Source organism: Mustelus asterias, chromosome 14, assembly GCF_964213995.1.
Source record: "Mustelus asterias chromosome 14, sMusAst1.hap1.1, whole genome shotgun sequence".
Taxonomy (NCBI): domain Eukaryota; kingdom Metazoa; phylum Chordata; class Chondrichthyes; order Carcharhiniformes; family Triakidae; genus Mustelus; species Mustelus asterias.
Genome location: NC_135814.1, coordinates 60221334 through 60243729, shown reverse-complemented (window position 1 = coordinate 60243729; position 22396 = coordinate 60221334). Strand labels below are relative to the sequence as shown.

At 43.5% G+C, this 22396-nt stretch overlaps 1 protein-coding gene across 1 annotated transcript in view; it reads left to right on the top strand.

Annotated features, from left to right (window-relative positions):
• The window catches only part of LOC144503721 (titin-like), a 350880-nt gene that overhangs the window by 4973 nt on the left and 323511 nt on the right, over nt 1-22396 (top strand). Inside the window, exons 2-5 of the mRNA XM_078228491.1 lie at nt 2878-3032; nt 3146-3275; nt 3909-4059; nt 22181-22284. Coding sequence (XP_078084617.1) covers nt 2928-3032; nt 3146-3275; nt 3909-4059; nt 22181-22284 — 490 coding nt within the window. The 5' untranslated portion in view covers nt 2878-2927. The remainder of the gene's footprint in view (nt 1-2877; nt 3033-3145; nt 3276-3908; nt 4060-22180; nt 22285-22396) is intronic.

The window sequence follows — 22396 nt, the reverse complement described above, 5'->3', positions numbered from 1 at the left end:
CTGTTCCTCCACACTTTTATGCCATTTCTCAAAGCGGCAATTAGAGAGAGAATAATAGAGCAGGAGGAAGAGTATCATCCAAATCAAACAATCAATGCCACAGACAGCAGTATTTACCAGAACCCCAACCAGGAGAATCACTCTGGATTCTTAACCAGAATCACACAGAATTTTGGAATAAACACTACAAGAAGAAAGCCATCAATGGAATGGACTAACTATCCAAATGATCAGGAAGACAACTTGAATAGAGAGCCTGTAGGCTCTGAAGATTCACATGCTACCCGACCAAATTCAAAAGAGAACATGGAGAATTTGAACTCTAGGCAACTTTCAAGAGAGCTAAGAACAAGGCTGGTGAGCTTGGTGAAACCACCACACCACTTATCTTTTAGAACCAGGGATGAAAGCTGAGACTTTAGAGGAGATATTAATGTAAATAATATATTTAACTGAGTTAGAGACATGGGGGAGATGTAGTACAAAAGGTTAACGTGGTACGTAAATAGAAAGTCTACATAATCTGTGATGTAAGGTCACATGGCAACAGAGTATGCTGAGAGATAGTTCTCTGAAGCCTCACGGTAAGCTTTCTACTGTATACGGTTATTAGAATGTTCAATGAAAGATAAAGTTTACCAACAGCCTAGCATTCAGTCTTAGTCAATGCAGATAACCTTATCCAAGACCCACAACAATGATAACAAAAAAAAACAGTCTTCAAAGATATAAAAACAGAAAATTCCGGAAAAACACTGCAGGTCTGGCAGCATCTATGGAGAGAGAAACAGGATGAATGCCTCAGAGTTCTGGAGTTCTGGGGGAATTTCACAGTAACTTCATTGCAGTGTTAATGTAAGCCTTACTTGTGACTAATAAATAAAAAACTTAAACTGGAGAAGTCATACGGACTTGAAACATTAACTCTGTTTCTTTCTCCACAAATGATGCCAGACATGCTGAGCTTTTCCAGCATTTTCTGTTTTTATTTCAGATTTCCAGCATCTGCAGTATTTTGCTTTTATTTTAGTCTTTAAAGATAACTTGTTTAAAGGGAAAATATATCTGATCCTCTTGTCAATATGGACAAATAAGGAAAATGTTCATGGTACTCCTGTCTCTCCAAAGGAAAAACTTACTCATAACCATCATATTCAAGGAACATCAATCCATAAAATTCTGAGTCCATAACAAGAAGAAATCTTAGAAATCATGGGCAAGAGAGGCTGCAGAGGCTGGAAGCAAGGTGGAAGTAGAAGTTTGGTAAATGTTAGATAGAGATCAGCATAAAAAATCTAGGTATCCTATGTTTGCTCAAAGTATAGCCCTCAATTGCCCTTACCCTCAACAGTTCTTTCTTCAAGGGGAAATGGCCCCTTATGAATAGCTAAAAATGCCTTTTCGTATTTTGCAACCTAGAAGGTGCCCATATTTGAAATGTATTAGTCATTACCTATGACTTGTAGAAAACCCAATGGCAGCCTGGAAGATTTCTTCAGCATCCAGCTACCAGGCACAGCTTCTGAGGATATTGATGGTTGGTGGAGAGGCAGTTTCTGGACTATCCTTGCTTCAGTAGGTGCCTTGAGGGTCAGCATTAATGTCATCTTAAATTAGATTTCCAATGCTTGAATGAAACTATTCATCTGTGATAATTTCAACCAGTTGCATCTCTGAGCCTGTATCCAGCAGAGTGGATGCAGGCATCAATATTCCTCTTTACAGTGAGACTACTGCCCATAAAGGCTAAAGTTTGAGGGAAATAATTGGAGAGGAATGGTCCGGTCATTCCCCTCCAAAAGGATGCAAATAAATCAAAGTAAATTAGAAGGGATACTATGGCCACCTGAGAATATTAATGAAATGTCAGGGAAATGGAATCCCACTAATCTCTGAAACTCAGATTAAGTCGATTTCAGTCGATGTCTAATAACATTATAAAAGTAGAATAGAGTATGTATTATACGTAATCCAAGAGTACTCAATGTTGGTAACTGCTGCTAAAGTGAAGAAGTCCTATAATTATTATTACTGGCATGAAAAACTCACCAAAGGTGCATGTGTTCATAGCCCAACTTGCAAAACACTTAATGAATGAATCAATTAATTATTTAAAGATAGTATGAACTTTCCTGAATGCTCTCATTATTCTTTCATCATGTAATTATGTAATTTTGTATGGAGCGAATTATATCAAATTCATCTTTTACAGTATCTGGCGTACATGCATTTTCAATACAAGTATCAACAGGAACAATTATTTTGCTGATGGGTGGTTTTCTAAGTTATCAGTGTTATTATTTGTTTTTGTGATGTGGGTGACACAAGCAAGGCTACGTTTATTGTCCGTCCTTATTTGCTCTGAAAAGGTGATGCTGGGATTCTCCTTGAAATGCTGCACTCATTGTGGTGATGGTACTCTGTGTCAGTGTTTAGTAAGGAAGGACTGAATGCTGACCTAGAGGTATTACCAGAACATCAATGCATGTCCAAGGTCCAAGTCAAGATGGTATGCACCTGAGATTTGACAGTATTATCATGAAATTTCTGTTCATCTAATTCTTGATTGTAGAGCTTTGAGGAGAGAATAAAGGCTTATATGTATTCACAGCTCCAAGACATTCCAAAATGCTTTACTACCACTGTACCTTTGAAGTGTAGTTGCTGTTATAAAGTAAAAAAATGCTGTTGATATAATCTGTGTAAGTTGTTACAGTGCACCCGGTGTAGCTCATGCACAGTACACCAATTGATGGAGGCAGTGGATGTTAAGTTTTGATCAAGAAATGCTGTGCTCATAAGATGTCATCATAAAACATATTTTAACATAGCCGAACGATCTGATATACTCACCAGTTGATGTATTTTTATTTCTAGTACAAGACAAACCTCCAGTTTTTGAAAAGAAATTTGGTGATTCAGTATTAATGACAGGGGAAGATCTGATACTCCATTGCATTATTTCAGGACAACCAAAACCAAGTATTACATGGTTGAAGGATCACGTGATACATTCACGCAAGAAAGCCAATGTGAGCCATCTAAATTTGATTTTATTTGTTTTATTTCAGGTTATTAGAGTCTAATGGTTATATGGTTTAATAACATATTTAATGTGCTTAATAAAGTGTATTTTTTTATTTAGAGAGAGCACTTTGATGAAAATTATGTATTCAGGAAAAGAAATATAGGCTCAGCTGATACTGGAATATATAGTTGCATTGCCAGAAATGTAAAAGGAGAAGTGCACTGTTCGGCTTCAATAGTTGTTACAGGTATTTGTATAATTGATTTATTGCAATGTAAAACTTTCCAATATTGATTATATGATACACTCTATGCCATGTGTAGCTTATAGTTAAGTATATGCTAATGACTGGATTACTATATTCAGAACAAAAAGATAAGATTTATATAACATAATGTAACCATTTTATTTTCGATAGCTAACAGATTTATCAAATTTGCAGCTCATGATAAATATCAGTTCTTCAATTAATGTTATTACATATTGGCAAAGTGGAGCAAACATATTACTGGTACCCGTTCAAGCTGAACAATAGCACCTATGAAATGGACACGTTAAAGTGCAGATTGCCTAGAACAACTTTGTTTCTAAATGCATTTGGGGTTCAGAAACCTATAGCTTAACCAGGTTCATGCTGATGCTTTAAGGATAACATAAACATCACGTAAACACTTCCAATGTATATTAATCTATATCTTACTACATAGCTAGTAAAAATATGTTTTATCATTACAGCTGATAAACTTCAGACATTTTCAGCTTAATATGGAATTATAACAATCTAAAACATCAATTTACTTTACCATTACTGAGTACAATAATGCATGAGGAATTTATTTCTACATAGTTTTGAAACATTATTAATGGTGGTTGATTTCAGAAAAACATAAAGAATTATCCAATATCAGTAAGGAAACTCCAGAAAAGGATCAGGGAATTATGATCAAGAAAGTTAGACCTGATTCATCTACAAATACGCACGGACGTGGAGCATGTTGTGTAAATGTTCAAAGATCAAAGACATGGTCAAGGTAAGTTGACCATTCTTTTTGTGTAATGCCCTTATGTATGTCCTTACATTTGTTGCAATTGTGTAATACATAAGAAGTGCCAACAAATATTTTTACTTTTAACTCACTGTGCAGTTTCTTCCTATTTCCAGTTTCATTATTTTAATACAAATGACAAAATTTGGTAACTGAAAATACGAACTTGAACAGTGAAATTGTTGTATGGTGAGATTGAAAGAAGGTGGAAGGAATCTTGAGCAGAGCATAAACACTGACATAGACCTAGGGTGGGATTTTCCGCCCATGCTCACCCCAAGGTCGGAAATTCCCGTTTGAGGTCAATCAACCTTTGCAGGGTCTCTCTTCCCCCCCCCCCCCCCCCGCCGCTACAATTCCCATGGCAGGTGGGATGGGAAAATTCTGCCCCTATTGCGTTGAATGTCTCGTTTTGGTCTTACGACTACGACATAATGTAATTCTATGTAATATGCATACAGCATGGCAACATATTTCTCTACAGTGGCATACAAAATGCAGCATAACTTATGTAAGAAAAGCAAACAGCCAAATAGAAGATAATCAGAATTATACTTGAAGAATTTAACTTAATCTCATGATCCTTATACAACTGTAGTTTCCTGAAGCTTAAACCCAGCAGTTCATATTGTACCAGAACTCATCAATTATGTTACAAAATGTTATTATTCAAATGATGGGCAAAGTTGAAAAAGGACATAATTTTATTTCCCAATTTTTAAATATATTTTTCCTCTCATGGAACACAGCAAACAGACAGACAGAAAACGTGAAGTTGTTCACTTTGGCAGGAAGAATAAAAAAGCAGAGTATTATTTAAATTGAGAATGGCTGCAGAACTCAGAGGTGCAGAGGGATCTAGGTGTTCTAATGCATGAGTCCCAAAATGTTGGCATACAGGTAGAGCAAGTAATTAAGAAGGCTAATGGGATGCTATCCTTTATTCTGATAGGAATTGAACATAAAAGTGAAAATGTTATGCTTTAGTTATACGGGGCATTGGTGAGACCACTTCTTGAATATTGTGTGCAGTTTTGTCTCCTTATTTAAGGAAGGATGTAAATGTATTACAAGCAGTTCAGAGGATTGACACCTGGAATGAGCAGCTTGTCTTATGAGGTAAGGTTAGACAGACTGAGCTTGTTTCCACTGGAGTTTAGAAGAGGGGTGATTTGATTGAAATATATCCTAAATGGTCTTGACAAGGTGGAAGTCAAGATGATATTTCTTCTTGTGGGTGAGTCCAGAACTGGGTGGCTTTGTCTTAAAATTAGAGGCTCCCCTTTAGAATGGGGATGAGGAGAATTATTTTCTTAGAGGGTTGTGTGACTTTGGAACACTCTGTCTCTGGAGGCAGGGAGATTGAATATTTTTAAGGCTGAGGTAGATAGATTCTTGTTAGGTAAGGGAATCAAAGGTTATTGGGGGTAAATGGGAATCTAAAACTTGAAACACAAACAGATCAGCCATGATAGTATCAAATGGCAGAGCAGGCTCAAGGGGCCAAATGGCCTACTTCTGCTCCTATTTTGTATGTTTGTAAATTTGTTTGTTAGCCAAGCCCTATCCAATCCTTAACCCATGTTTACACGTGTACATTTCTATTGGGGTTGTTGGATAGCCAATCAAGGAGTCCTAACTGATATCCAACTCATCTAATTTGACATCTTCATCAATGATTTGGCAGATGGAATTGCTTGGGAGAATTTTAGAGTTCTTTTCCAAATAATTTCTGACACTTGGGTGACAACTGCTGAAAGACAATACCTGATGTGAGATAATATGCTATGTCCAGGGCTTGGAACCTACTATTGAGTTGCAGAGAGGTGAGCTGTTGCTGCTGGAAACTCTCTCATCTAATTGATAATACCTCTGTTCATTGCAGCCAAGAAGACTATGGCAATACACCCCCATATCTTATGGTGAATTTCACTGTTGACCATATTGGTTCAGAGGGTTCCTCTGCACAAATTTATATCCCTTATGTACAGGAAAATACTATTTTTTGTTAAGACTTGGGCCTGGGAGGGAATGTGGATGGAGTTTTCAGGAAAATGCAGAATTGTTAAATTGCTACCATCCAACAAATATTCCCTGGATTGAATTCTCCTGTTTTGAGGCTAATTGCCAGACTGGTGGGTAAATGGGAATGTTTCTTGCGGGCCTTGGCAGCATCTTTCAGGTGGGATTCACCCACATGGAAGATGCTAATAAACTCAATTCATGGAACCCACTGTCCAGTCCTCACTGTTCAAAGACTGGGCCATCGTTTATTAAAGGATAATTGAGATCTATTTAAGCATGAAATGAAATGAAATAAAAATAAACACAGGTGGCTGGAGGATAATAGAATTACATTGAGCTGTCAATGGAATCTTTAGCAAGGCGTTGAAGTTAATTTTGTTCGATATCAAAGAGTTCCATTGGAATGGAGAGGTTTTCAAAGATTTCAGTTTGCTCAGAAACCTCAGCAACTTCAAAGCAAAGACGTGTGCGTTCATTGGGGCTTAGTGCACAGCTGGGCAGAATGGAACTCACTCGCCTCTCTACTCCCCACCCAACCCCCGGCCAGGGAAATTTATACCTTTACACCTCCTCTTTGTCAGAAGACTTCAAAGGGATCTGCGGCTTCTGACAGGGAGAAACAAATATCTCTACTGCAAAGTGGAATGCTGCAATGATTTTAAATCCTGCCAGGTGATCACGGGCGTGGAGATTGAAGTGGCCTCACCATTTCAGAATTTTCACAGCCGACAGGCAGGAATGCACATATTGATCACAGAGGTACCTGAAATCACCAGGCCAGGGCTGATCTTCAGGTCGGCTGGGGCTAGAAGGGGCATCCAGCCATGACACCCCCATCCTGTTGGAGAGTGGCGTGGCCAACACCTTGCCCCCAACTTGAGCCCATTCAACCAGGATCTTTGAGGGACACTTTCTCTGCAGCCTGGCAGCAGAAGAGAGGCAAATGGCCACTGGATCAACCTCCTGAACCTTCTTGGGGCCCAAAGCACCAGGCCAGGGTCTCGATGCCTGGGCAGTGCACTGTTGACACTACTAAGGCGCGTGGCCTGAAGGGAGGCTGAGGAGGAGGTCTGAGGGGGGGAGGGGGAGGCTGTGTGGGGTCTGACGGGGATTGGGTCGGGTCACCCCCATGCTTGCATTGTATGTGTGTTTGTGTTGGGGTGAGCCACGATTTGAGTGGTGGGGGGAGGATGCCCCTATTTTCTGAGGGGTTAGGGGTGTTCCCCTGGGCCTTCGGGATCCAGCACACCATGTCACCACTTGTCGCTAGCACATGTAAAGCCTGCCTGGTGCTGTTCCTGCTGGCATGCCGGGTGAATGGCAGGAGGCTGGTGAATGGCCTGTCAAACCCGCTAATGATATTCAAATTAGTGGGTTAGTATAACTATTGGTTTGCAGCCCACTCTGGGCAGGAACCCAGCTGGAGCCGGCAGGTCAGGTGAATTCCGAATGTCCTCATGCCTGTCGGGAATCCCGATTTTTGGCTAACTCCACACTCACTGGGGCATTGGGATTTCTGCCGGCCATCTGAAGAGGTTGGAGAATCGGGCTTTTGTCTTTGGAAGTCTTCCCCACACTCACTGTTTGCCTCCTCCTCTTCTTGACTCCATTTGCTGAGTACACGTATCATTCATCAGGTGCTTCTTTTATTCTTACATTTCTTTGAAGGCCTTGTCTAGAAGACACATTGCAAATTGCTGCCAGTTTTCTTCCTGTAAATTCTTCCAATGATAAAGCTTTATGAGACAAAGCAGCATGGACTCTGTACATTACGTTCAATCAAACATCTAGCATCAGTCCAGCTAATAGCCAGAAACTACCAGAAATTAATGAGTTTGAGAACAGGACCCCAAGAGAAGTAATATTCCCAAGTGAGAAGGTGCCAGTGGAGGGTCAACGCTAAAGACTGGAGTAGGCTATGAGTTCAATACTACATCCCCACAGCAGCTTCAAGCGATTGGTATTCTACCTGACCTGAGTTCAAATGTGATTTAATGCAAGTGCACAAGGCATTAGGTTTAACTTTTGCCACAAGCAGTAACCAATCAACAGTATCAGCATCTTAAGTGCCCACTTTGTGTGGCACATGTGATGTCTTCATGGCCATCTGTAGGGATATCTCAAACAATGAGGCAGCAATCATGGAATAACTTTCTATAATGATCACTGTCATTGAGACCTTAGATGCCCTTGTGCTGCATTGGAAACACAAGATCATCTAAAAACAGCAGTAGCAGTGGGTTTTACTCACACGAGGGATGCACTATTGACTCATAGTAGCCTGCTGAGCCATCCACCCCCAAGCAGCAAGAATTTCAGAAAGGGAGGTAGCAATTCCTGTCCTTGCTGGAGACTAATGAAAAGTTGGTGATCACATCTGAAGTTTCTACACCTTGAGAATCATTGCTACCATTCTGAGAGGCTTGCGGCACTGCATCAACTCTTTCCATCACAGCAGGCAGTAGAATAAGATAATATTTTGCTGTAAGCAAATAGTGTTCGTGAATTTTAAAGATTCCCCGAAGGGAAGCATGGATAAGAACAAGATTAGGGGACAAAAATTGGGAGGTATGAGTAAGTGTCTCAGTGAAGATGTCCCCAAATAAATTCATTGTGTGTTCCCACGCCTGTCTGAAGACCATGGTCCTTCATTTTTGCTTCCTTTTCTCCATCACTCTCTTCATATACATCTGCTGCCCATTGCTTTTTCCATCCTCCAACTGCAATGCTTATCCCACTTTATGTGATGTAACTGTTCAGCATGCAGCAGATATTGATAATCTAGATGATTGTAGCCAGGCTATAAAGTAGTGGCATTATTGTTTGAACATTCCTGCAGTGGGATCCATATACACCTGGATGGTGGCATGGTAGTTGTTAATGCAGTACAGGTCAAGATTCATGGCTCTAATAGGTATTGCTGGTGTCTGGATATTTACTGACTACTTGCCAATCGATGAAAGCACTTTAAAAGATTGTGGATGCTCCATGACTCTCAGATATTACAAGACCTCACTGTGGTTGAAAACCACCTGTGCTTTGAGGAAATTGAAACATTTCCAGTTCATCCATGAATCAGGGTTGTGATGTGGAGCCGTAACGCTCATATATGTGTCATCCCTGGTGCTCAATACATTTGGGAAACTTGCTAATTAGTAAAGGCTCTGTATCCTCTGCGATTAGTATGTCATTTCTCTATGAAAGGTGATTGGCAAATATGGCATCTGTCACTTGCTGGGTTTAAGAATGATTTAAGGACTACCTTAATGGTAGATGTATCATGGTAGGCTGCAGGATCCTGTGGCATTGAAACCTAATGCACCATGGGCTCCAACAGTGAGAGATATTCCAGTCCTTGACAGAGTCAGCAATTCAAGCTGTGGGAGATAGTATAGTTCTGCCACTGCATTTGCAATGAAGGAGAGGGGCTCCAGACCACTCACATCCGACATACTCAAATAGAAAATACATGGTCTGCAACTGTGGGTCTTAAAGTGATAGTGGATGCATTCATAGTTCCTGTGCTGTTGTTGAATTTTCAGATGTTGTCTCATTGTGGATTGTTCCTCTTTATCAAAATCATGCATGAGAATGGGGCTTGAAATGAGTCAGACCCATTGCTTTTCATGATTTATATTAATGACCGAGACTTAGCTGTAAAGTACACAATTCAAAATTTGCAGATGATTAAAAATGAGGAATTATTGTGAACCATGAGGAGATAGTGATAGATTTGAAGAGGACATAGGCAGGCTGGTGGAATGGACAGACTTGTGCCATTTAATGCAGGAAAATGTGAAGTGACAAGAGGCTTGGGGTACAAAAAGAAAATTATGGTGAACCTTTATAAGATACTGCTGTTCATCTGAATCTGGTGCAAAATCAAAGGGACCTCCAGGCATCCAACAAGAGCAATGTCAACATTGCACGGTATTCATCCAGTCACACTGAAGGATTATCACAGACCTCACAGCAAGAAGTAAAAATAATTTATCATCTTTCACTGTAGATATATTTTTAGGCGATTGAAGTAATGATTGGGGCATAAATATTGGATACTGAAATATCATAAACAAACCTTTTTATTATTTTAAAACTATAGAATTTTAAATCACAATGGAAAAAATAATATTGCACAAATATAATGTTAGTCTTCCAGGGCCAAAGAGGCTCTTCATCAGTAGTTATGCCTCGGTACACCATTAAAATTCCAATTAGTCCTCATTAACAAGGTATAAGTTGTTCAGGGTATTGTTTAACAGCAATAACACAGTGCAACATGGGAAGTCTTATTCATTCAGTGATTTCTAATTTATTCCCATTCACGAGAACTTGAAAAGTGCACCCTGTGGCAAACCATAGAATCATTGACAGCAACTTTTGTATTTCCATGCTTAACATCCTGTGAGTAGAGCCCAAACATTGCTGTCAGTTTTCGAGACATAATATCAACAAACACTGACAATTTCACTGTCATTACTATTGCAAAATCCCTGCCACAGTTTTCTACTTTGCTGAGATCGCAGGAAACTTTGAATACTTATTAAACTACGAAGATAGTGAAATATTTTGAGATTTTGTTGAAACATTATTGGGGATCAGGGAAAAATTCTTTAGAATTTGTATGCTTTTTAAAATATTATTGTGTAGTACCCTTGATGAGTGCAAATTGTATTGCAAAAGAAATAGGGGGTCAGGGGCTGAAAGAATCCGAGCTGTTTTATATTCTTATACATAACATTATATTCTCTTATCTGAAAAGTGCTTAGAGGGGAATTTTATGAGATTTTTTTCTAAGTGTCCAGTTAGCGAGAAAACGGGAGAATTCCTGATCCGTTTTTTTGGGCGAGTTTTCACGCCCAATCTTATGAACTCAGTCTTTGAAAATATGGGCTAGACCATTTCTAGCCACTAGAGGCAGTGGGCGGGGCCTTGTTTGCTGGCAGCTCAGATCGGAGTCACAAACTGCGCATGCGCAGGAAAAGCGGAAAACCCCCCAGCTCTGCTGATAGTATCCCGATACAGCCTCCCCACCCCCCTCCCCACCACAGACATTGGAGACCACCCCCCCCCCCCCCCCCCCCCCCCACATTACTGACCACCTTGTGCCGGGCAGTAAGGGTGAGTGTTTTACTTCATCTAGCAATTTTCCCCTAAATGACCCCCAGAACCCCACCCCTAGCACCCTGCATGCTTTCAGCCTCTGACCCTTCAGCACCTCCCTTCCCCCACCCAAGAGTATCACAACCCTTGTCCTTTGAGGGCCACCCCCTGAAAACTTCAAGGACTTGTGCCATTAGATTTTACGTGGCTCCTTCTGTCCCCACAGGAGGAGAATACCTATAATTGCCAGGAGAGGGTGAAGACAGGGGGTGGTGTGCCTGAGATCCGGGTCCTCACCCATTTGAGGAGCGGGCACTGGAGCTTGCAGGAGAGGAGGGGATGCGGACATTAGTGACAGCATGGTTGGGCTGGAGCGTAGAAGTGAGCACCTGCCAATCCTCCACTTGTTGGAGAAATTGCAAGTTGCATGCATCCAAGATTCCTCTCCCTCCATTGCACTTAACCTTGTGTCCTGTGTTGCAGGAAGGGACCCCGACATGTCTGGGCTATCTGGCATCACGGCCCCCACTGCTGCTCCCACCCATCCTGCCCCGACAGCTCGGAAGACTCCTCGGAGGAAGCGGATGAAGGGACCTCCGAGGCCGGCATCAATTTTGCATCAGCTTCCACCTCGCAATTCACCATCCCAGAGACTCTCACATCAGTGGGTCAAGTTAGTGGCGAGGCATTTAGGTCACTCTCTGGTGCACACCACACATCTGATGATGTACATCGGGTGGAGGAGGGAACGTCTGAGGCCTCTGGCACACAGGGGTCCGAGGTGAGGACTCAGCTGGCTCCAGGCTACATGCTGAGCCTCTGAGATCACTTCTCCCTCAGCTGTTCGAGATGCAGCAACAGAGCCAGGGAACGCAGGAGGGGCTGACAGCCACACTAGACCGACTGTGAGGCTGTTGGGAGGAGTCCCAAAACCTTCAGGTTGACCAGCTATTGACTGTCTTGTGTGTTTTGCTGGCCAGCACTGCAAGGCTGGTGTCCGCTTTGGAAAGCCTGGGCAGGAAATCCTCAGGTTAAAGTCCAACAGGTTTATTTGGTAGCAAATACCAGAAGCTTTCGGAGCGCTGCTCCTTCGTCAGATGGAGTGGAAATGTGCTCTCAAACAGGGCACAGAGACACAAAATCAAGTTACAGAATACTGATTAGAATGCGAATCCCTACAACCAACCAGCTCTTAAAGATACAGACAATGTGGGTGGAGATCTGGTTGGTTGTAGGGATTCGCATTCTAATCAGTATTCTGTAACTTCATTTTGTGCCTCTGTGCACTGTTTGAGAGCACGTTTCCACTCCATCTGACGAAGGAACAGCGCTCCGAAAGCTAATGGTATTTGGTACCAAATAAACCTGTTGGACTTTAACCTGGTGTTGTTAAAACTCTTACTGTGTTCACCCCAGTCCAACGCCAGCATCTCCACATCAGGAAATCCTCACCATGAGTGGCAGAGTCCAAGTGATGGCCAAGTCACAACAGGCCACAGCAGAGTCCCAGAGGGCGACGGCTGAGCCACAGCAGGCCACAGTTGAGGGCCTCAACAGGTTTCTCGAGATTCTGTGGCCCATAACTGAGAGGCTCAAAAGTTTGCAGGAGACCCAGCGAGACAGTGCTGAGATACAGCGGGCTATGGCTGCAGCCCTTGAGCACATGGCTCAGTCACAGATGGTCATGATTGAGGGGCTGCAGAGCGTGGCCCAGTCTCTCAGGGCACTTGCTGCTGCCATTGACTGGTGGCCCACAACTCAGAGGGCCATTGCAGAGGGCTTGACCACCATGGCAGGAATTCAGATGGTCCTCCAAGACTGGCAGGGTCTGGTGACGCCGAAGCTTCTAGAGCTCACTGCAGAAGCACCTCCGTCCCATGGAGTGATCCAGGGGCCCACAGGAACCCCGAGGGAGGGGGAAGGGCTCAAGCCCATGCTGGGGCTTTCCACCCTCGAGACTGCGGCTATGGCCACACCCTCTGACTCCCCGCTTCCTGACACTGGGGCATCTTGGGTTAGCAGGATGATGAAGGTGTCATGGATACATCCCTGAAACCTGGAAGCCGGCCAGGGCCCTCAAGGTCCAGGCCCTCCAGAGGACAATCACCAAGGGCACCACGGAGCGCAGTAGGCAGCTGGCCACCTCCACATCTGATGTACATCCAGGGGAGACACCGAGACATAGTGGTAGGCCATGTAAAGTTAAGAGGTTGTAGCGGTCCTGAGATGGCATGGGTGAAGTACAACACTAGGTAGATAGAATATTTAGGCACTTTAAAGTTTCACATTCACATGTTTTTATATTATCACTTATTTTGAAAGCACTATTAGTGACAACAATAAATGTTATTTCACCCCACACTTATTACTAACTTGTCCCTAATTAGCCTCTAACGGGGATGTACTTACCCCTACGGTCTCTGGACGGACCCTGCATATTGATGTCAGTCAGGGAGGCCCCTCAACACACTGTTACTAAGAAAGTCAAGGCGCTCAAATAATTCACTGGCTACCGCAGGTGGTGTACATTGGCGATTTGCAACATCTGCTATGGCATCTTCAGAACCCATAAGAGATTCCCTTCCCTCCGCAACCCACCTACCCCCGGGGCCCTGCATGGGGGTTTAGTGATCCCTTGCCCACCACTCGGACATGGGCCAAGCTGCCAGTGTGCATGCGGTGCTCAGGTAGGAGTCAGACTAGTTTGCATCAGGGAACCATCACAATGGCTCATAGCGAGTCATCATCACCCTCCTGCCTGCCGGGGGGGAGGGGGGGGGGGTGAGTGAATAGCACCCATGTGCGGCACAACAGCCTGCTAGTGACCAAAGCGCATGGTGATCAAGGCCTCCTTCACCGCCCTCACATGCCTGATTCTTGCTGCCTCCAGCTCTCCAGCACCTGGGTGGTGTTGCTCATCGTTGTCCTCCTCTTCCTCCTCCTGGGCGGCCTCCTCCCCAGCGACGCCCGGCTGATCGGCCTCCACGTCCTCCTCCTTAAAATGGTTTTGTCGCTGCTGCGCCAGGTTGTGTAGGGCACAGCACATCACCACAATGTGGGACAATATCAGGGGGCTACATTAAAGGGCCCTGCCAGAGCAGTCCAGGCATATGAACCGCATTTTGAGGAGCCCTAAGCACCACTCCACTATTGAACGGGTGGCAACATGGGTCTCATTATATCGGGTCTCTGGATCAGTCTCAGGCCTCTGCACAGGCATCATCAGCCAAGTCCAAAGTGGGTACCCCATGTCCACCATGAGCCATCCCTGCACCCTGGACCTCCGGGATATCAAAACTCCTCAATATAAAGCTGTCACGTGCGCTGCTGGGGTGTCCGGTGCAGACGTGCATGATGTCCAGCTGATGGTCACACAGCAACTGCATGTTTATTGAATGGAAGCCCTTTCTGTTCATGAATCTTCCTGAATTCTTCACTGGGACCTTGAGGGTGACGTGGGTGCAGTCTATAGCCTCCTGCACATTTGGCATCCCTGCGATGGCCACATATCCTGCAGATTGGGCTTCCTGCTGAGCCTGGTCAAAGTCAAATTTAATATACTGGCCAGCCCGGGCATACAGGGCATCCATGACCTCCTTGACACACTTGTGGACGGACAGCTGGGAAATGCCACAAAGGTCTCCATTGGCGGTCTGGAAGGACCCATTGGCGTAAAAGTTTAAGGCGGCTGTCACTTTCACAGTCACCGGGAGTGGGTGCACCCCCGTGCCCCGAGGTGCCAGGTCCTGCAACAAATGGCACAGGTGTCGCAATGTCTCCTTTCGGAGCCGGAGCCATCGATGGCACACAATGGGCCCGATTTTAACCAACAATTTGCGCCTGTTTTCGGGCGCGAAATCGTGGTAAATTCGGGCGTCGGGCCTTTAACGCGACCTGCACTCGAATCCGAGCAAATCGCGACTTCACCGACACCCGATTCGGGCGTGGATCCGGTCCGCGCCCGAATCGGGCGGCTCGACGATTTAAATGCATTAGCATGCATTTAAATCGATTTAATGAACCGCGCGCCCAACTCTACCACCAAATCCCACTTTACCACCGCGCGGCCCGACCAGATTTCTATTCTGCAGGGGAACTTCCAAAGCTCTCTCTGCCCTTGTGAAGTCAGTCTGTGGCCACCATCCTTCTCGACCATCCTTCTCAGAGCGCCCCGATATCCAGCCCACGCCCCCCAGCAGTGGCAATCCCTCCACCCCCCTCACCCTGGCAGACTCCCCCACTAACCACCCCGGCAGACCAACTGGAGGCAGATCCCCCCGACGGGAGGCAGAGCCCCCCGGCAGAGCACCCCCCCCCCCCCACACCCCCCGGGATCAGACCCTCCTGGGAAGCAGGCCCCTCTCAGCAGACCACACCCCCAATCTGCCTCGATTGCTGGTCTCCCTCCACCCAATCCTTCTCGACCATCTTCAGTCCTTCGAGAGCCTGCAGCACCTTCCCGGCCACAGACTTGGAGCCAAGGCTAAAGTGACAGGGCTTCACACCGTTCCGCTGGCGTCTGCCGGAGGAGGGGGGCGGGCTCAGATGGATCTCTGGTTGCGGGGGGAGGAGGGGGCTCAGATGGATCTCTGGTTGCGGGGGGGGGAGAAGGGGGCTCAGATGGATCTCTGGTTGGGGGGGTCTGCCGAGGGGAGCCTGCCTCCCAGAGGGGTCTGTATTATTAAACTGACCAAAAGATAAGTGTCCTGGGTCATGTGACCTTGCTTCTCCACAAAAACTTCAGAAGGGATATTCATCTAATGTCTGGAATAGGGGGCATAACTCAAAAGACTGAACGCACATATATCACAGCGTGAAAAGCCAGCATTCTTTTAGATGAAATATACAGTCACCATAGACTTTTCTTCAACTGCAGTAATGACTGAAGTGGCCAACATAGGACCAGTTGGAAGAGAGCTGACAGCCTCCAGTGTAAAGTGCAGCGAGACGTTTCAGAGTCTGGTGAATGGTGATATTTTTATCTCAGCTGGCATATGTCTGATAGATATTGACTATCTACCTTGTCTATGCCCCTCATTATTTTATAGACCTCTATAAGGTCACCCCTCAGCCTCCTACGCTCCAGAGAAAAAAGTCCCAGTCTATTCAGCCTCTCCTTATAACTCAATCCATCAAGTCCCGGTAGCATCAAAGGCAAAAAAGATAATTTATTGACCAAATTCAGTTGTTCGAGATGAGACTCGACGGTTTCCAGGCAGCTGGACAGAGATATTGGTACAGGATGGATCAGTGGGAGCACTGACTGATAGACTAATCCATGGAAATCTTTCGGCACCCACTCATTATCTGTGTTTCTAAGATTTCTAAGATTCTAAGAACACAGATTTGTGGCATCATGGAAATATTAAAAGTTACTTCTGATCAGCAAGAATGATGCAAATTGCAAATGTAGTTACATACATGCAGCTGTGTTTATTGCTTCTGAGTGGTTTGCACAGGAACAGGTTATAGAGTCATAGAGGTTTACAGCATGGAAACAGGCCCTTTGGCCCAACTTGTCCATGCCGCCCTTTTTTTTAAAAAACCCCTAAACTAATCCCAATTGCCCACATTTGGCCCATGTCCTTCTATACCCATCGTACCCATGTAACTATGTAAATGCTTTTTAAAAGATAAAATTGTACCCGCCTCTACTACAACCTCTGGCAGCTTGTTCCAGACACTCACCACCCTCTGTGTGAAAAAATTGCCCCTCTGGACACTTTTGTATCTCTCCCTTCTCACCTTAAACCTATGCCCCCTAGTTTTAGACTCCCCTACCTTTGGGAAAAGATATTGACTATCTACCTTGTCTATGCCCCTCATTATTTTATAGACCTCTATAAGGTCACCCCTCAGCCTCCTACACTCCAGAGAAAAAAGTCCCAGTCTATTCAGCCTCTCCTTATAACTCAATCCATCAAGTCCCGGTAGCATCCTAGTAAATCTTTTCTGCACTCTTTCTAGTTTAATAATATCCTTTCTATAATAGGGTGACCAGAATTGAACACAGTATTCCAAGTGTGGCCTTACCAATGTCTTGTACAACTTCAACAAGACGTCCCAACTCCTGTATTCAATGTTCTGACTGATGAAACCAAGCATGCCAAATGCCTTCTTCACCACTCTGTCCACCTGTGACTCCACTTTCAAGGAGCTATGAACATGTACACCTAGATCTCTTTGTTCTGTAACTCTCCCCAACGCCCTACCATTAACTGAGTAAGTCGTGCCCTGGTTCAATCTACCAAAATGCATCACCTCGCATTTGTCTAAATTAAACTCCATCTGTCATTCGTTAGCCCACTGGCCCAATTGATCAAGATCCCGTTGCAATTGGAGATAACTTTCTTCACTGTCCACTATGCCACCAATCTTGGTGTCATCTGCAAACTTACTAACTATGCCCCCTATATTCTCATCCAAATCATTAATATAAATGACAAATAACAGTGGGCCCAGCTCTGATCCCTGAGGCACACTGCTGGTCACAGGCCTCCAGTTTGAAAAACAACTCCCTACAACAAGAAGCCAATTTTGTATCCATTCAGATACCTCACCCTGGATCCCGTGAGATTTAACTTTATGCAACAACCTACCATGCGGTACCTTGTCAGAGGCCTTGCTAAAGTCCATGTAGACAACACCAACTGCCCTGCCCTCATCTACCTTCTTGGTTACCCCTTCAAAAAACTCAATCAAAGTTGAGATACATATTTTTAAACTAACAAATAATCGTCGTTCTGAGTGAGATATTTACTCGCAGGTATGATTTTAAGTCAAGGCATCATTTCTACTCCTCAGATCTGTGATCTGACACAGGAGCGCTTTTTCAGATTTTTTTCGAACTGCGCATGCACAGTTCAGAGCTCCGAACGTTCCGGCAGCGCTAAGCCCCGCCCACTGCGCGGATCAGACTGGAGACCGCAAAAAGCGTATGGGCGTGCTGGAAAGAGAAGATTCCAGGCTCGGATCTGTATTACGTCCAGATTCGGCACTTAGACTCAAAATGGTAAAATCGGGCCCAATATCTGACAGTTGCTCGAAGGACACTCGTGTGCAGAACTGCTGGGATCTCCGCTCCCTCTTTCTCCAGCCCCCGCCCCTGCAGTGAACGGTGGCCACATCTTGCCTCCGGCGTCTATCTCCAATGAGTGGTAAGGCCTGGGTCTCCTCTGCCCGCAATTCATCCTCCTGCTCTTCCTCCTCAGCTCCAGCAGCAACCAAAGGAACAGCAAGATCAATTGGCTGCATCGCAAAAGCCATCTTGTCAATCTGAAGTGGGGTGGGGGGTGGAATTTGAGGAAGGGGAGGGACAGATGGAGAGGTTAAAGAACTCTGCTCACCCCCCAGCTCTGCAACACACATTCCACATACCCCCCTACAGGCCCCCAGCAACACACACTCCCCATACCCTCCCACATTTTGAGTGGACTTACCTTGCATTAAGTTGATCTTTCTCTACACCCTAGCTATGACTGTAACACTACATTCTGCACTCTCTCGTTTCCTTCTCTATGAATGGTATGTTTTGTCTGTATAGCGCGCAAGAAACAATGCTTTTCATTGTATGTTAATACATGTGACAATAATAAATCAAATTAAATCAAGATCCCCAGCAACACATACTCCCCATACCCTCCCACACAGACACCCAGCAACACACACTCCCCATACCTCCCCCCACAGACCCCCAGCAACACACACTCCCCATGCTCCCCCCCCACAGACCCACAACAACACACATTCCCCTTATCCCCCCCCGCCAGATCCCAGAATGGCAACCCAACCCCCCCCAATTCACAAACAAACACCCAGAACCCATGCAGCCGTGGCCACAGACAGTGCTGCTTGACAAGTCCTGAGGCTGCAGTACTGCCCCTTCAGAGAGCTTCCAACCCATCCCCCACCAGCAACAGTGCCTGCCACTGCCTGGACTAGGACCCAGAGTCAGCGCTAAGACCCAAGATCAACACTCTGACCCGGGTCTGTGCTGAGAATCTGAGGTTGTACCCCAAGTAACAACAGCCCCTCCCCACACACTCGCAGCCCACCTGACCTGAAACACAACATGGCCACCATGAAACAATCCCTTCTGAGCAGCATGCAGCAGTTTGAAAGCAGAGACTTACCTCCTTGCTCACCTTCACTGATCAAGCACCTGAATGTGACTTTTATACATGAGGTGTTTTCCTGGCCGATCCGGCTGCAGTGAGTTGAGGTAGTTAAGGCAGGTGAGCTGGGACGATTGGGAATGAATCTCACTAATTACATTGTGATGAATGCAAAAAAATGCAAATTGACGTTTTGCCTGTTTTAGGCGAGCTCCCGATCCCCAAATTTTTTTTTCTTGGTAAAATGGGAAGGGGCACAAAAACAGGCGCCATTCCCACTAGTCACATCACACCTGATTTTATGACATTTTCTGATGACAAAACAGGTGCGATGATGTTGTAAAATTCTACACTTAACTTTTTTTAGCACCCCACATTTTCTTATTGATTTTCAATTATCAACTTCCGCATGGTAGATATATGTCATGAATGCTTCTATAAAATGTAAATATAAGCTTGTCTTTGAATTTCTGCAGCTGTATATAACATATATGACCGCACGATATATAACTACCAAATTAGAACACGTCTCCATTTTATATGATTAAGAAATATTATAACCATATGCATTTTCTTTACTTTGTTCAATCTTTTATAATTATTAAAAGAAACTTGTGCAAGGAGCTTTGTATATCATAATATTGTCACTACTATTATAACCTTTGCATAAGAATTAATTGCAACAGAAAACACAAACTACATTTAGTCCTTTTTTACAATCAGATTGAATTACACATCCTCATGCATTCTGAACTGTTCGCAAATCTTAATAGCTTTCATTTTAACTTTTGCAGTAGTACCGGTAATATGAAGCAAATGTGAAGTTTTATGTTAAAATGGGAATTTGTGTGCCAGAGGGACCACTATTTATTAACAAAATTATTTGATCAGTTGCTTTGGAATGAAGAGACTGTTAATCTGATTTGGTGATTGATAGAAGCAGTTGTTAGTATCAATGTGTCATCAGTGATTGATGCTTTCAGTCATGCACAGTTGCTAAAAGCTTAATTCTTTATCAGTTTAGTGATAATTGCAATACACAAAAGTAAAGATCAAGAAAATGAGACAATAAAAGTGATGACTGTATTTGAATTAAATCTAATAATTGTGACCACGGGCATTGGATATTACTCAGAACTAATGTGCCAAAATTAGCACAGTCTGCATAAAAGCAAAGTGACAGGCGACGTTGGCTTGCCTAAAATGGTTTCATTATCCCATGATGCCCTGCTGTAGTGGCCAATCAGAAGTGTCTAAGAAATGATGTTGCATATTTTCAACAGAGTTGTGGTATATAAGGTAAAACCACCATGTTAGCACTTCTGAGCGGTTCAGGCATTCCCAGCCTTGCCTCGGGTGTAGGGATTGCATGGAACCTCCGGGTAGTTTTGTTTCCTTAACATAAGAGGAAAGCTCCATTCTCTCAGTGGATTGTTGGAAAAATTCTGAATAAGGAGGTGGTTTCCGAAGCTTTAAGACCTTTGGGCTTAGCCCTACAACTTAGGCACTCTTGAATATTCAGGTTAGTAAATCAATCTTTCTTCTAACAGAGCATTTTGTTTTCATGGTAATAAAATGAATTCAGGTGAATTTGTATATGAAGCAATAAATACATGTTTGAGTGTAAAAGTTTGAGAAAACCGCCGGTTAAGATATATTTATCTATACCTTATTAAGTCGAGACAATGATACTCAATCTTCTGAGTGTACAATGGATTTATTGAACAATATTTAAAGACAAATCAAATTCAGTGGTTTAAATCTAAATTAATTAAGACATTCAGACTGCAATCAAAAGTTTTCAAGGTTATCCTATTGACAGATAAATTAAGAACTGCTAAAAATAGCACTGATTTTATGCATCTGGTATCAGCTAAGCAGTGATGTCTTTTTAAGGGAATCAGCACTGAGCTATTAGTTGCGCCACCAGCTATGTAACACATGTCCCTTGTCAATCAAAGTCATCCAGCTAAATTTAGAACAACTCTTTTCTTTTGCCAACTGCATAGTTAATCCTTATTTAAAGAAACTAAGAATAATATTTGTAAGATGTTGCAAATTAATTTACCTTGTAATATTTATTCTAAATAAAATGTATTCATCTATATTTCCTTCCATGTGTTTATATACCATATTCGTTTCCATTTAAACTAATATTTGGATGTAATTGTGTTTTTAAACTTCAAGATCAGAATTATATCCGAGTTTAGTTAAATCTCAGGTTATAGAAAATGTAGGTAGGAGTGGAGCAAGAAAATATTTTCAACAACTGAAGCACACCTCGCACAAAATATTTATTTGTTAATTTTAATCGAATAAATAGTTAATTGAAACAATTCTTCTATAGTGCAGCATGGTGATCTAACACAGGAGTGCTCAACACTTCAATATTGCGTTTTTTAGCTATCTGTTAAAGCATTCCATCGCAGTTGCCAGAAACGTCATGAGCAGTTAAATCCGGTTATCAGTGATGTTTGCTCAAGCACTGAGTTGACTCACAGTCCAAATATATTTAAACTGGATATTGCTGTAGTCACTGAATCGACATTATAAAATACAAGCGATTATGATAAAATAAAGTTCCACAAAGGTTGAACTGAGGATAACTTCAAATTGCATGCATGCACAAAAATCATTCTGGCCCACAATTTATTTATTATTCTGAAACAGAAATAGCGTTCAAACTAAGTTGGATTCTGACCACTGACTTGCAACAAACTAACGAGCAGCCCGTGTCAGTCAGATATAAAAATATGACTTCGGAAAAATGTTTATTCGTTTCATTCCTTGAAACAATGGCCAATGTAACATTTCTAAGAAATCCCGTTACTAACTATCCATGTTTCTCTTTTTTTTGTTTATAGAGTGCCTACGAAAATGGCAACACAAGCTCCGACTTTTTTACATCCGCTTCAAAGCGTTGTGGCACTTGAGGGTAGTGTCGCAACCTTTGAAGCGCATATTAGTGGTAAGTCAACTTTCGAAGTGTCACCTCAACTCAAACAGATACAAAGGACACCCAATAGAGGAGATTAAAAATCACTGTTCTCAGAGTGAATTAATTGGATAGTCACTTCTGC